This window comes from Opisthorchis viverrini (assembly GCF_000715545.1).
Source record: "Opisthorchis viverrini unplaced genomic scaffold opera_v5_140, whole genome shotgun sequence".
Taxonomy (NCBI): Eukaryota; Metazoa; Platyhelminthes; class Trematoda; order Opisthorchiida; family Opisthorchiidae; genus Opisthorchis; species Opisthorchis viverrini.
Genome location: NW_008751796.1, coordinates 903,395 through 917,136, shown reverse-complemented (window position 1 = coordinate 917,136; position 13,742 = coordinate 903,395). Strand labels below are relative to the sequence as shown.

At 47.7% G+C, this 13,742-nt stretch overlaps 2 protein-coding genes across 2 annotated transcripts in view; one reads left to right on the top strand and one right to left on the bottom strand.

Moving 5' to 3' along the window:
• Positions 1 to 36: 36 nt before the first annotated feature.
• Positions 37 to 13,742, top strand: part of T265_06628 (hypothetical protein) — a gene marked incomplete at both ends in the record, with an annotated part of 44,628 nt that continues 30,922 nt past the window's right edge. The window contains 2 exons of the mRNA XM_009171941.1: positions 37 to 197; positions 2,135 to 2,799. Coding sequence (XP_009170205.1) covers positions 37 to 197; positions 2,135 to 2,799 — 826 coding nt within the window. The remainder of the gene's footprint in view (positions 198 to 2,134; positions 2,800 to 13,742) is intronic.
• Positions 5,303 to 10,596, bottom strand: T265_06627 (hypothetical protein; the record flags this gene model as incomplete). The annotated part of the gene is made up of 6 exons (XM_009171940.1): positions 5,303 to 5,506; positions 5,563 to 5,747; positions 6,579 to 6,676; positions 6,703 to 6,929; positions 10,255 to 10,421; positions 10,467 to 10,596. The coding sequence occupies 6 exons, from the start codon at positions 10,594 to 10,596 to the stop codon at positions 5,303 to 5,305; spliced, it is 1,011 nt and encodes a 336-aa protein (XP_009170204.1).

Genomic DNA, 13,742 nt, shown 5'->3' with positions numbered 1-13,742 from the left:
CCGGCTCTAGGTAGGCAATTGTCAGTGTGACGATAAATGGGAAAGTTGGCTCAATTCAATCGCAGAAAATTCGACTGGAAGGATGAACCGAACACTTCGAAGAATAGTTTAGCCGGCCTCCCTCAACAGTCTCTGGAGTTAGTACGTACAGGCGAATGCAATGTAAACCTTAATCGGCCGCCAGAAGAAGAAATAAGGTATGAAATATCCATACTGAAACATGAGAAGGCATCAGGACCGGATGGCCTGTATCCGGCTCTCTTCAAAGAAGGCGGAGAATACCTGGTGACCTATCTAACAAATCTCTTTGCTGCATTATCGAAAAGATCGTTCAGCTGTAACACCCGGTGCCTAACCGCCATGCTGCCCGAAGGAAGCATGAGGGCTGAGATGCTGCCAGGTTGCCTAAGCCTAGACAGGGGAAGTTGCGAAGCAGAGGTCGGGTTCGGACCACGGACCTTCCGGTCAGTAAATGTGGAGTGAAGGGAAAGTGTCTGCCAAATGGAGGATGTTGACAGTTATTCCTGTCTTCTAAAAGGGTTCGTGGACTTTGTGTGAAGACCACTGGCATTAGCAGGACTTCTGTGGTGTCGGAGGTTTTTATCCTTCGAAGGTTGACTGGAAACGGGAAGAGCTGGATCCGTGAAAACCACCAAACTGGATTTCGTCCTGCAAGAGGATGCGTCAGTAATATTCTCACCCTCCAACTAACTCTGAGGCAGCGATACTCTCTCCGGGCCAAGGTTGCTTTGTTTTTAGAGCTCAAATTTACTGACCGGAAGGCCCGTGGTTGGGACGCGAACTCTTCATCTCGACTTCCCCTGTCTAGGCTTCAGCAATCTGGCGGTATCCCAGTCCTCGTGCTTCCTTCGAGTGGAATGGCAGATAGGTACGGAAAGGGTGTCACAGCTGAACGACTTGCTTTTAAGAACGGCGTATTTGCCGCATAGCAGTTATAATTGCCACAGTTTCGTTTGCTGGTGATGGGTTGGATGGGGATGGGTTGGGTAGCTACTTATTGGAGACGGTCGCTGATGTAATAGATGCGTAAGTACGGCGCTGTCAATTAACTTTTTATTAGGGAGATTGAGTAGGGAGCTATGAAGGCAAATACTTAGATGCATGAGCGCCATTGATGGCTTGACTGGGCGACGTCTGACAGTGTCTCTAACCATTTATTCGTGCCATCTCGGGGTCCCCATCCGGGGGGAAGGCAATGACCAGCGCGGTTGAGTTTGCTGATAATGGCTGTCATGCCTTGTTGCCGTTCGACCTTCGATGGCTCACGAGGTTGTGCGAAAACAGCCCTTCAAGGAAGTTGGTCGACTGTCATGCGGAGCACGTGACCAATCCAGTGTAACATGTGGAGCGTGATCGGCAGCGTATCAGCAGCTATCAGGTGAGTTTGGGACTTTTTCCACTGCGCTTCCTAAAGAGAGTCGAACACACCGACAGTTTTTCCCACCCAACCCCCCAGGAGCACCGATTGTCAATCTGCATACCAACCGCCAAGCTGCACAAGCAAACTTCAACGGTCGCAAATGCACCGCCGTACGAGACTTCCTGTGAATCATCACGAAGAGACGGGACCTCACCGTGCTATGATGGGTGGCTCATTGAGCTTTACTGGGGGTTGTCCGCGCGACGCTCGCAGTCTCTCATACCAGATTGGTCAACCGCGCCCTGGTAGTATCTCAGCCCACGTACAACTATGGATTGCGCATGCACAAATAAACTCATGCCACATGGGCCGTCACGTGGTGCCATTAACCGGGTCACCTTACTCGCCGCATACAGCAGGGTGTGTAAGCGAGGACAGGTTATTGATGACTCCTTCCTTCTTTCTCTTTCACGTACTTTTTCTTTCTGCTCTTTCCATCCCATCAATAGCCCTAGCACTTAGGACTGATGGCTCCGTCCATCTTGCATCAGTTTTGCAAACATCCGCCGGCCATCGAACGCCGACGTCCTCAGGCCTTGGCGACCAGTCTATCTGGTTGCACTCTAGAGTAAGCAGGTGAACAAGTTGCTCTTGCTTTCACATTGGACTCACCTGGCATTGATGTGTGCTGTGTATCAGAAATAAGTATTCAGGATGCAAGCACAGTGGTTGAGCCAACCGCCCATTCTCCAGCCGCTTCCGGCTGTTCACCTCTGGCGACCCAGAGGCTTCTGCGGCAGGATGTGCAGGGGTTCGTATCGTCCTGAGTCACCGAGTGGAAGGATCCTTGCTTGACTGGATACCCTTTGGTAGTTGTCTCTGTGCGGTTCGTCTGGCAACGTCTGTGAGGGAGTCTCACAAGGGGGAAGTCGATCGATGTCCGTTTGTTGTGTCCGCTTACACCCCAACCGACTGTAGTTCAGAAACCATCGAGGACAAGTTTTACGACGCCTTGAATGCCTTTTTGCGGCGGGCTAAAAGCTCAGATATCGTCGTGGTTGCCGGAGATATGAATGCACAAGTGGACCGGTTTAGCGCACCTAAGACTCAATTAGTTGGTCAACATAGACTGGACTCGGTACGTACGGTCAATATGAACGACTGCTTCAGCTATGTGCTGAACGCAGACTGTTGTTATGCAGTACTAACTTCCAAAATGGCTAAAGTAGTCCGGCCACATGGTGTCCTTCAACGGCGTGCTGGTCGTGGCCTCAAATCTCGGAGAAATATTCCAGCCGGCTCCGAACATAGCTTGATGCGACAATTTGTCGGGCGTCAAGTGAAAGTGAGTGTGCGGGTCGATCGTGAAGTCTGGTGGACACGGAAAGCCAAGGAATTGGAAGGGGCCCAAAAGGCTGGTAATGCCCGAAGATCATTTCAGTTTACACGCGCGATTGGGCTCTGGTAACTATCTGTGGGTAAAACCATCAAGGATCAGAATGGGTGACCATCTTGAGTAAAAAACACCTTGACCGGTGGACCGAATACTTCGAACAGCATCTATCATGGCCATCAGCTGCCACTCATTTGGAGCCTACAACTAACGTAGAAACCTGGAAAATGAACGTGGAGCCCACTACGACCTCTGAGGTTTATGGCTGCATATATTATCTCAAGCGATTCTGATCCGGATGTCATCCCATCCGCATTGCTTAAAGATGAGGTTGAATTCCTCAGTCAGGGCTCTTCTGATATGTTTGCCTGCATCTGGGAAAAGGAGACTCGCAGACAACTGAGGAGAGTCAGTGATAGTGTTTAGTTTCAAAAAATGACTCGTATCGACCTAAGACCTTGGTCGTAGCAAGGCTGTCGGCTTCACTCTTGCTTCATCGAGAGCAGCAAGCTGGATTCCGGCCTGTCATGACTTGTTTGACCAGATCTTCACACTCCGTCAGGTATCAGAAAAACGTCGTACGTACAAACGACTCGCAGCTACAGTAATCGTAGAATTCCAAGGCGCATTCGACTCGGTTGACCGGTTTGTTTACCATATGCATCAAAAAACGCCCCAGAAGTTTTGTGTTCTCAGAATTCCAGATGTGTGAGACTATACTGAGAGCTCTTCAAAAGCTTCCTATTCATTCCTATGTCATTTCGTGATGAATGAGGTAATGAGACAAACGCTGAAAGATCTTCAAAACTCTAGTGTTCAAACAGCCTCTGACGAAAACCCTGTCGATCTAGAATATGCAGAAGACCTTGTTCTCGTTTTCGGAATGGAAGAGTACGCATAGGTGTTTTTGGATACACTAACCAGTCACCCCGTCCTTTGGTGTGCACCCTCTAAAGTATAACGTCATGCTCCTGGACATGCGGTCACTGAACGCGCCATTTAAAATTCAGAGGCACTCGAATTTGTGAAGCGTCCTACATATCTTGGAAGTTGTATTGGTTCTGATTGTAGTGTGACATAATCTGCAAGGCTTGGGTCATTCATCATAAACGGGAGATTCGTCTGGATTTCAAGTGAGCATATCGAAAAACCAAAAAGGTGTGTATTTCGCTAAATTCATAATAATTTAACAGTCAAAGAATACTTGGTATACTGACATCCTTGACACCTCTCCTTCGGCAAAGTTGTCGGGAAGAAATCAATTTGAAACGGAGCTTTCAACCTCGACGCACTGATTATGTCACCGACCGGTACTGAAATGTTTGCAACCAACTTGCTCAGTGCAGCAGCAAACTGACGGCCATTATTGCAACATGAGTTACCAGTATCCCCTCAGTTTTGAAATGTTGTTACAGTCCTATTTACTGGGTTGTCACGGAAGTTTCCACGATTTCATGTATGAGTCTTCGTGACAGGGCAAGAAAGGTCGACCTTAAATCCTCGATCCTGACTGGCTCACATTTTGGCTGGTTGGGACATGCTGTCGAATGGTCTGCGGTCGGCTTGTGACACCGCCCAATCAATATCGTGCGGTTACCTAGAGCGGCTGGTCTCATGCATGGGGTTTCTGTTCATTCGGCTGCAACTTCGATTTGACCTTGAAGACTTAGGAGGCTGTTGTCATCCCCGATCGGATCTCATCTGATCTGGGGTCTGGTGCTGTGGGCGCGCTGTCCACTCCGGATGTATCACAATTGTCCAGTGTTCTTTGCGAGATGGCTCAGTGGTTGGAGTGCGAATTGATTGACCAGAAAGCCCGTCGTTCGAACCCGACCTTTGCATCTTAACTTCCCCTGCCTAGACTTGGCCAACCTGGCAGTATTCCAGCCTTCGTGGTTCCTTCGGGTGGTATGGCAGCTAAATACCAAAATGGGTGTTACAGATGAACGATGTAATTTTTGTTTTTATGCGGCTCAGTGGTGGAGTGCGAATTGATTGACCAGAAAGCCCGTCGTTCGAACCCGACCTTTGCATCTTAACCTCCCCTGCCTAGACTTGGCCAACCTGGCAGTATTCCAGCCTTCGTGGTTCCTTCGGGTGGTATGGCAGCTAAATACCAAAATGGGTGTTACAGATGAACGATGTAATTTTTGTTTTTATGCGACGTGGTCCCATTGTGGGGCATAAATCTGCTGTAAATTTGATTCCCCTGGCATATACACTCCTGAAAAATGAGTTGAGCCGCCTGCTTGACGTAGCAATCGACCTGACCGCCACCGTGAACAGCGTCCACCATATTCCCGAATGAGCACCTGGCCCTAATGTGAATGCCGCTTTGTACCTTATGCCGGTCCTTGGCTTTTTGGATAACAGTGTAACATTCTGCCATCATCATCACAAGAGACAACATAACACCAATGTTTAACACATACTCCGCTTCAACTCTGTCTGACCAATGAACTGTGGATTGAAGGTCAGGAGCCGCGAGTACCGTGTTGCATGCCGTCGGCAGGATTTGCCAAGGTGGACTAAAGTGCGAGAGCTATCGCTGTCCGAATCAGGAACTGAATAAATGCTGTATCGCGCATGCTCCGACTGGCCTTCCGTTTGGCTGTAACTGTAGCAACCACAAAGTCGTCAGGATGTGTTGCTCTCGGAAGCGTACTGCCGTCACCTGAAGCCTGATTGCAAGCAGTATCAAGGATTTGCTCCAAGCGTTGAAGCTTATCACACTAATCTGGGGCTAGGATATTGGACCTAATGTAGTAGTTGGTGGGGTAGCAAGCACTATTGAGTTGAATGTCACTGGGTAGCTCAATTCGCTGGTCAGTTTGAGGCTTCCACCAGACAATACAAACGGTGCACTTTGTTCAACAGGTAACCTTTCAATTACGTTCGAGGCACGTTGGGAAACCATATTGAGGTCAGAATCTTCTTGAAACTGGAGGGTAACCGGTGCACTATTGATACCCCCTGGGTGTATTGACAAAGGCTTGTGAATGCATTTTTCCTAGGCCAATGTTTGCGCGATCCCTTGACTTTATCTCTGCAACATGTTTCCTTGTGGTCTCTTCCATTACACTTTGCACTTGTGTTTCGGGTGGTGACTGGTGTGAAAAGTGCCAGCCGTCACAAAACCAACAGGGTGTGGGTAGTTTTCTTGAGGTCTGTTTGGAAGTTCACTACGTTTCTGGAAGTTACTTTGCGTACCAGGTCTAGAGAATTGAGAATAATCAGGCACTACTTCATCAACCATATGAAACCAAGTTCACAACTTCCCCTGTCTTGGGCGACCTAGCAGCATCCCATCCCTCGCACTTCCTTCTGGTAGCATGGCAGTTAGGCACCGAAAGGGTGCTTTAAACAGTCTAATAAGAGCAAGCAAAAGTTATTACAACTACATTTATGGGATTATCACGAAATTATCGAGGTAAAGTGTGCGATCCTGATTTACTCACATTCTCACTAGCCAATGCATGTCTTCGTATGGCTCGTATCGGACCCGCAACATACGTCCAGTCGACGTGGCCTTCGGTTATCTGGAGTGGGTCACCTTTGTACGCAAGCGAACTATCGGTGAGCAACCTTTCGAGCAGTAGCTGTTCAGCTCGGCGGCTTAAGACAACAGTGGCCCTGGTGGAACCAGCCGCAGAGGCTTCTAGGTTACTAGGCAAGAAAAAATCGACAGGATGGTCAGTTCAACAACCGTACATAGGTCTTGATTCCTCGTTCCCAAGGAAAAGCACCCACCAATAGACAGCTAGTCCAGCTCGAGAAGGCTTAGCGGCTAAGGCGCGAACTTACTGACCGGAAGGTCCATGGTGCAAATCCGACCCCTGTATCTCGACCGCTCTTGTCTAGGCTTGGGAAACTTGGGGGTATCTCGACCGCTCTTGTCTAGGCTTGGGAAACTTGGGGGGTATCTGACCGCTCTTGTCTAGGCTTGGGAAACTTGGGGGTATCTCGACCCTCGTGCTTCCTTCTGGTGGCATGGCAGCTAGGCGCCGAAGGGGTGCTACAGGTGAAGGTTATACGCTGGTAGACGAACTGAGCGCCTTGGTTCGAAGATTTGGAAGTGCATGCGGCCGAGTTGATGGTAGATACTACAGCTGACAGCAATCGGCGACGAATGGATGTCATTCCTTGAGAATGTACCTACAGTAATGTCACCAGCAACGGAGTGGCCAGCTGCACAAATCCGTTACATACTTGAAGTTGTGTTACAGCCTGACTAAACTACTTAAACAGTGGAATACTTAGAAAGACTAATCCTGTGGTATGAATAAAACAAAAACGTACCTTAAAGTAATCAAGGTCACACGCATTGCTATCGCGTGCCAAGTTGGGTGGCATTGCTAAATCAAGAAAGTGTGGCGGGTGAAAATTTTCGTAGGAATGCAGCATGAACTGAATACTATACTCCTAGTCGTGAGTAATTCTCAGGAACGAGCGCTAACAATTGAAACAATCAAGTCATGTTCATCACTTCTTCCTCCAGCGGGCACAGTTGTCTTATATCTCTCTTGATATAAGGCAGTGGTTAGAGCGCGAATTTAATGACCAGAAGGTCTGTGGTTCGGACTCGACCTCTGCCTCTCGACTACTCCTGTCTAGGCTTGGGTACTTCCGTAACCACTGTCTTGGACCACTGCCCCTTCAAAAAAGACTATTAACCATCATCGCTTACAGCAATACATCAGTAGTGGTAACTGGTGCTTAGTGGGGGGGACTTCCCCAGGTTGTATACTTCTGGCTTATGTCCCTGGAGAAAATGGCCAAGAGTGTGGCATCTACATCTAAACCATTGAAATAAGCACACCTGAACGTCATGTCGATGCAAGATATCATCGGTGAGATTGATCCAACGTCTTATTCCAGCCCAGCCCAACGCACAAAAGCAGCTAGGCAGTCCGACCAAGAAGTGAACTGAGGTTACCACTGGGACCGGTAACTTGCTCCAAGGAGTCGGTACGTTTTAATGAGCTAACACTTTAGATGCTGTTGACCATCAGCACTGTCAATGAATTACATCTACAACCATGAAGTTGATCATCAGTGGTTTTACCTTGTAAATTGACACAGCTGTTTCTGTTGGTCAATGTTATTAGGATCGCCAGCCCTAGGCTGATCCTCCCAAATCAAACACTAGCTTCTTAACGAAAGTGCCTGCCTTCGCAAGCCGCACAATCTGGTTGGGGGCCGAATACAGCTCTGCAGGAGACGCTCGTTCGGGAAACGTGGGAAGTGTTCATCCTGATCATTGTTAACTAGCGACTGATTTTCGCTCACAAGTGAATCTAAGATTTACGTCTTGCAAATTTAGGAAGAAAAGGCTATTTGAATCTCTCGTTGTCGCACTCAAAGTAACAAAAACCCCTTAACAGTCCACTTGGTTTCGAGCATTGACCGACTACTGCGGATTATCGCGAATGGAGAAATGTGGCCCTATTAGCCATGCATTTTCCTTCCCGATCATATGCACAGGTATTTCATTAGGCCCGGTCCGCAAGGTTTGTTGCGGCAAGTTGCGGAGGACACACCCGAATTTGAGGAAAGTGATCACGTTCGTTTTTTGATACTGTACTGAATCTGTCCGAAATGTAGCAGACTCATCCCAATGCAACTAAACTCGAACGAACGGCGCCGACTTCAAAGCCGAAGTTGCAGCGATGAAAATGTTGCATATGAATCGTCATATGAGTGCAAGACGAACTAATTGCTACAGATGGCCCATTTTTTTCATTAAATGGGGTCGGGACTTTTTTTTTACGTTGATAATAGTGAAGGGGTCTTGCGGTGAATCGTTCTTTGGAGTCGGAGCTCACCATTCCTTCCATTATTTGGTGGGATATTTTGCCCATCAGGATCGTGCCCCTTTCCCACTTCGTACAATAAGGCTAAATCAACATGGTTATGTAGCAGTGGGGTATCGTTGTTCTCAGGTGTTGTCGTTGATGGTGATGTCGATCGCATGGTAGCTAAGCAACGATTGTTCGGTTATCGGTGCCAGTGACGGTGCTGCTCGTCAAACTGTCCCTGTCTGTGGATTTAGTGGCCATTTTTTATGAATTGCGCCTCTTTGGGTTACGCATCCACACGCCTGGGCGGTGATGTGTTTTCAATGTCCTTTCACCTCTCACTATGCGCAGCTCACCGACCCTTGGAGATTGAGGCAACTCAGATGCTCCCACACCGGCATTCAGTCCTGAGACGTTTAACAATAATAATAATAATAATAATAATAATAATAATAATAATAATAATAATGGTTCAGTTGTAGCACCCCTTTGGTACCTAGCTGCCATGCCACCAGAAGGAAGCACGAAAGTGGAGATGTTAGCTACGGACCACGGTGAGTTTGCGCCTTAACCACTGGGCCATGTTAAACTCGAAAGGCTCATGAGGCTTTGCTTATGAGACCTTTGCTTTGACTTAAATCTCGACTTAGTCTTTCCAGGCTTTGCCATGGTCTTCATACCTCAGTTTTCGTGTGTCTTATATTTGCGTGGCAACTAGGTGCTCAGGAAGCAACATAGTTGGCCTTTTACATTCAAGCTTATGACGGGGATTAGCATTTCCTGTGCGATAGTCCTGCCGCAAAGCTCATATGATATCATTCTCCTGGTTGACGACAATCGCTCTCGCTACGAATTTACCTGCTATCTAATTTATTATTTCGTTGGTTCACTTTATCGCTGCTATGTACCACTTTCCTGTTCACTCTTGGGGATAAATTAACCAGCCAAGGCAAGTCCCTGCCAAAAAACCTACGAAGCTGACAACGACTGTTAGCAGTGGGTATTGTCTTCTTCCCGGTGTCCCACTAAACTCACGTCCCTTGGAACTCCAACATTTATTTTACTTCGGGTGTGTTTACCGCCACTTTTCTTTGTTTCTTCCAGCTGCCTCTTACATCGACAGCAGCGAACATCTTGTGCTGCTTTGGGTTGACTTGTTGGATCTTATGAAGATTTCAAGTGATATTTTCACCGCTTCTGTTGATTCCACGAGCCGGCTCCACGTGACCGATGTTTCGCGTGTGCCGGTATGAGTAGAGGTTTGCCCGTCCCCAAAACGACTAGCGGCGGTTCCGTATTACCTTGGATCACAAAACGCGCTGCGGCCGAAGGAATTACAAGTACCAGTGTCAACCTAAGCGGCTTTAATGACCGAAAAGCGCGATTGATCTCGAAAAACGATGGATGTCAATTATCGGGTGAGAAGCTTGTAAATCGAGTCACAATGTTAAGAACCCAACCCAAATGCACTATTTGTGATTTTAATACTTTAGAGCAATCTTCTTCTGGGAGCAGTCCAATAACCATGGATGAAAGATGCCAATGGAACCCTTAAGTGTTCACCAGGTTGTTAGTATATTCTGTTTACAGCAAGGATGCATTGGTGATGATCCTGAAAACACTCATTAACGGGAACTCAGCAAAATCTCTCGTTTTTATCCTTCAACCAAAAAAAAACGGACTGGCAGTAGGTCGGTCGGTGCCCCATTTGTTACAGTGTGCAGAGATCTCGACGTCCCCTGTCTAGGCTTGGGCAAAGTAGCATTATTCAAGCTCTCATGCTTCCTTCGGTTAGCATGGCAGTTAGGCACCCGAAGGGTGCTACAGCTGACGAGCTCCCTAACACCAGCTGAAATCGCATATCATCATCTTCGTCATTGTCAGCTGTAATAACCGCGTACTTGTCGTACAGTGGTTGTGGCTGCCACAGTTTCGTTCACCGATGATTCGGGGAGGTGGGGTAGATAGCATATGAGTATATTTTGCCAGTTGCTTGCGATTCGGTGTTCAATGAGAACATACATTTGATGAAAACTCGTCTATCTTGTAAGCCCTAAGACGGGTGAAACTGGTCATGTTTTGTCGGGTGGTTTTCAGGAAACTTGTGAGGAACGTGCTCCGTCAAAAAATGATTACTATATTCCTTAACGGTATCTACCGTGTACGTACCTTGCACTCTGACCACCATCTGTCACACTCAGGTTCTCCATATTTTTCACTCCGCACCGTGTAATCGGTGATGGGGCCGTCATACACAGAAGGGTTACGCCTTCTGAGTGATGGTTATCGGTATTCAGTTCGCCGCGCCATCCCGGAAGGTAGGTATAACTGCTACAGCCATGTACTGTCCGCCATTTCACGCTTCTTGATCGTACTGTGGTTTTCGCTTGAATAGAAAGGTTACTGCCATTAAGTAGCGCGAGCTAGTTAGCAACATCAGTTCTTGCTTGGTTGTCTCCATTTCGGCTTTTTTCAATCCTGATAAATGTTCACTTCCTCCGTGTGCACACCACTTTTGTGTGGATGGCGACTGAGCTACTGCCAGATTGCCGAATCCTAGATAGAAGCAGTCGAGAGGTTGAGGTCGGGTTCGAACCACGGACCTTCTGGTCCGTAAGTTCGCACCTTAACCACTGAGCTTTCTCAAATTTACGTTCATGCACCAACCAATGCCTGTCCTCAGCTGGTTGGTTCGGCTTTGAGTACATTATGAGACAGAAGCCGATCTTTGTGTGAGTGGAAGGGAATACAGTCCCTCCGGTTGCCGTTTCACTATTGGAGACAATATTGGTACTCACCATATCCAAATCCAATCCGGAAGTGTTTGCTACATATCCTGGGATTTTTCTTCGAGTGTGTTTCGCCCCAGTTCCAGAGATGGAGGTGAGATGAACCAAGTGATTAGAGCGCGAATTTACTGACCGGAAGGTCTGTGGTTCGAACCCGGCCTCTGCCTATCGACTTGCCCTGTCTAGGCTTGGGCAACCTGGCAGTATCCCAGCCCCCGTGCTTCCTTCATGCTTCCTGCTTCCCAGATCCAGATGCAGATAATAACATCATACTTTTCCTGGCTTGCTCAAGATCCTCTTTAACTCTCTGTAGCTTTCTGGATTCTTGTCCCATTGTATTCCCCCGTTTGTGCGGTTTATAGCGGTTTATAGACCTTGTACCCTCAAAGACGCCTTCATTCAGGTCTTATTCCCCTATCTTTCACTAACCGTGGAACCCCCGGTTTTCCTTACCGCTGAAGGGAAAACGGATAAAGACATCTAACTGAAGAATGCCCGTTGTGTTTATGTGTTTGGATGACATACCATCATGAGTTCACAGGTTCCGTTCAGCTATGCTTTAGCTGTAATTGTCGCTGATGTTTTCATAACGCGACAGTATTCAGATGTGAGCGTGTGTGTGTATGTGTGTGCGTACGTGCATTCAAGTGCGTGCGTTCGAATAATTTGCATAAATTATGCAAATATTACGGTCGTTGCGATCATACTCCTTCCCAGGTATGTTGTCCATGTGAGAGGTATGCTCAAGAGGGGGGGGGGTTGGATGGACGAGTGAGCAGTCTTCAATTAACACATACACCCGTTTACTGCGCGGGTGTGCGTTTCAATTGCTATCGAGTGCTGGCTCCATGCTGTTGGTTTCGGTAAAAGTACAGTCTTCTGTTGTTCGAATGAGTGTTATTGTTTACTTGTTCGCTGGAGAATGTGGTTCGCACGATTGCCTGTACGATCAGCAACAGATTGTCGGGGAGTAGGTAAACGCATATACCTCCATGTCTTCACACAGTATCCTCGACGGTTGTTGATATTTCTTCTTTGGCTTCCGAACAGTTTAGAGTTCCATTCTCTATGAAGGTGTCCTTTTGCTCACCTGCATCTGCGCGTGTAATGTAATGGACTGCTGTTCATATTTCATTTATTGATTCCAATTTACTCCGGATTCGCCAGTCGCTCCTTAAGCATCTAACTGTCAAAGCCTTTTGCTTCTTCCAAGGTGCGTGGCAGCTGTTCCCTGAGGGTGTCATTGGCTTTAGTTCTCCTTTTTCAGTCTAGTACGTAGCCGGAATAAATCGTTCGGCTGCAACATCTTTTTTAGTGCCTTGAAGAAAGCACGAAGACTTGGAGACTGCCAGGCTGCCAAAGCCTAGGTAGAAGTCAAGATGCAGAGATGCAGATGCTGGGTTCGAACCACGGATCTTTCGGTCAGTAAATTCGCGCTCTAACCACTAAGCCACCTCGCCCGCCGTACGTAATCGAGTCGACAGCTATGCTTCTCAAACAGTTTGCTCAGTGTCCTTCGTTGTGGATCGTTCCATGCTTCCGTCCGCCGATTTCAGCGTTTTAGAAAACTGGTGCTATGCCGGAAAACACTGATAAACGAGATGCTATTGTTTGACTTATTTGCTCTTATTTGGGTGAAAAACACCGTCCCAACCAACTGGGTTGAGTCCATACGATAGCCACTTTCAAAAACAGTACTCGCATTGGGTTTGGTAATTGAAGGGGGGGGGGTAACCTGACCCCCGTTGTAACCAGATTGTTTTGCTGGGAGGAATGTCATACTTATAGGCTCCCTACAATTTTAATGTACCTTGACTTCAAGAATGCGTTCGGTTCCGTCAACCGGTTAGTTCTGTTCAACACACTTGCGCGATAGGGTATACCGCAGAAGTTCTCTAATATCATCTACCCTTTATATTCAAATAGTAGCCGCCATGCTAACCGAAGGAAGCGCGAGGGCTGGTATACTGCCAGGTTACCCAAGCCTAGACAGGGAAAGTCGAGAAGCGGCGGTCGGGTTCGGACCACGGAACTTTCGACCAGTAAATTCGTGCTATAGCCACGAGCTATCTCGCCTTTTTGGAACGTTTGTGATAGACTTGTCCTAATCCTCTCTCTTTTTTTCAATAATATGGCTTTATTCAAACTGTTTAGCTGTAGCGTCTTTCGGTGCCTAGCTGTCGTGGCACCAGAAGGAAGCACGAGGACTGGAATACTGTCAGATTGTCCAGGCCTAGACAGTGGAAGTTGAGATGCGGAAGTCGGGTTCAAGCCACGAAACTTCCGGTCAGTAAATTCGCCCTCTAACCACTGAGCCATCTCACTTCCGTTGTACGGTAGTGTTCTCATCTGGCGTCGGTCTCGCGGATCATGATGTGATT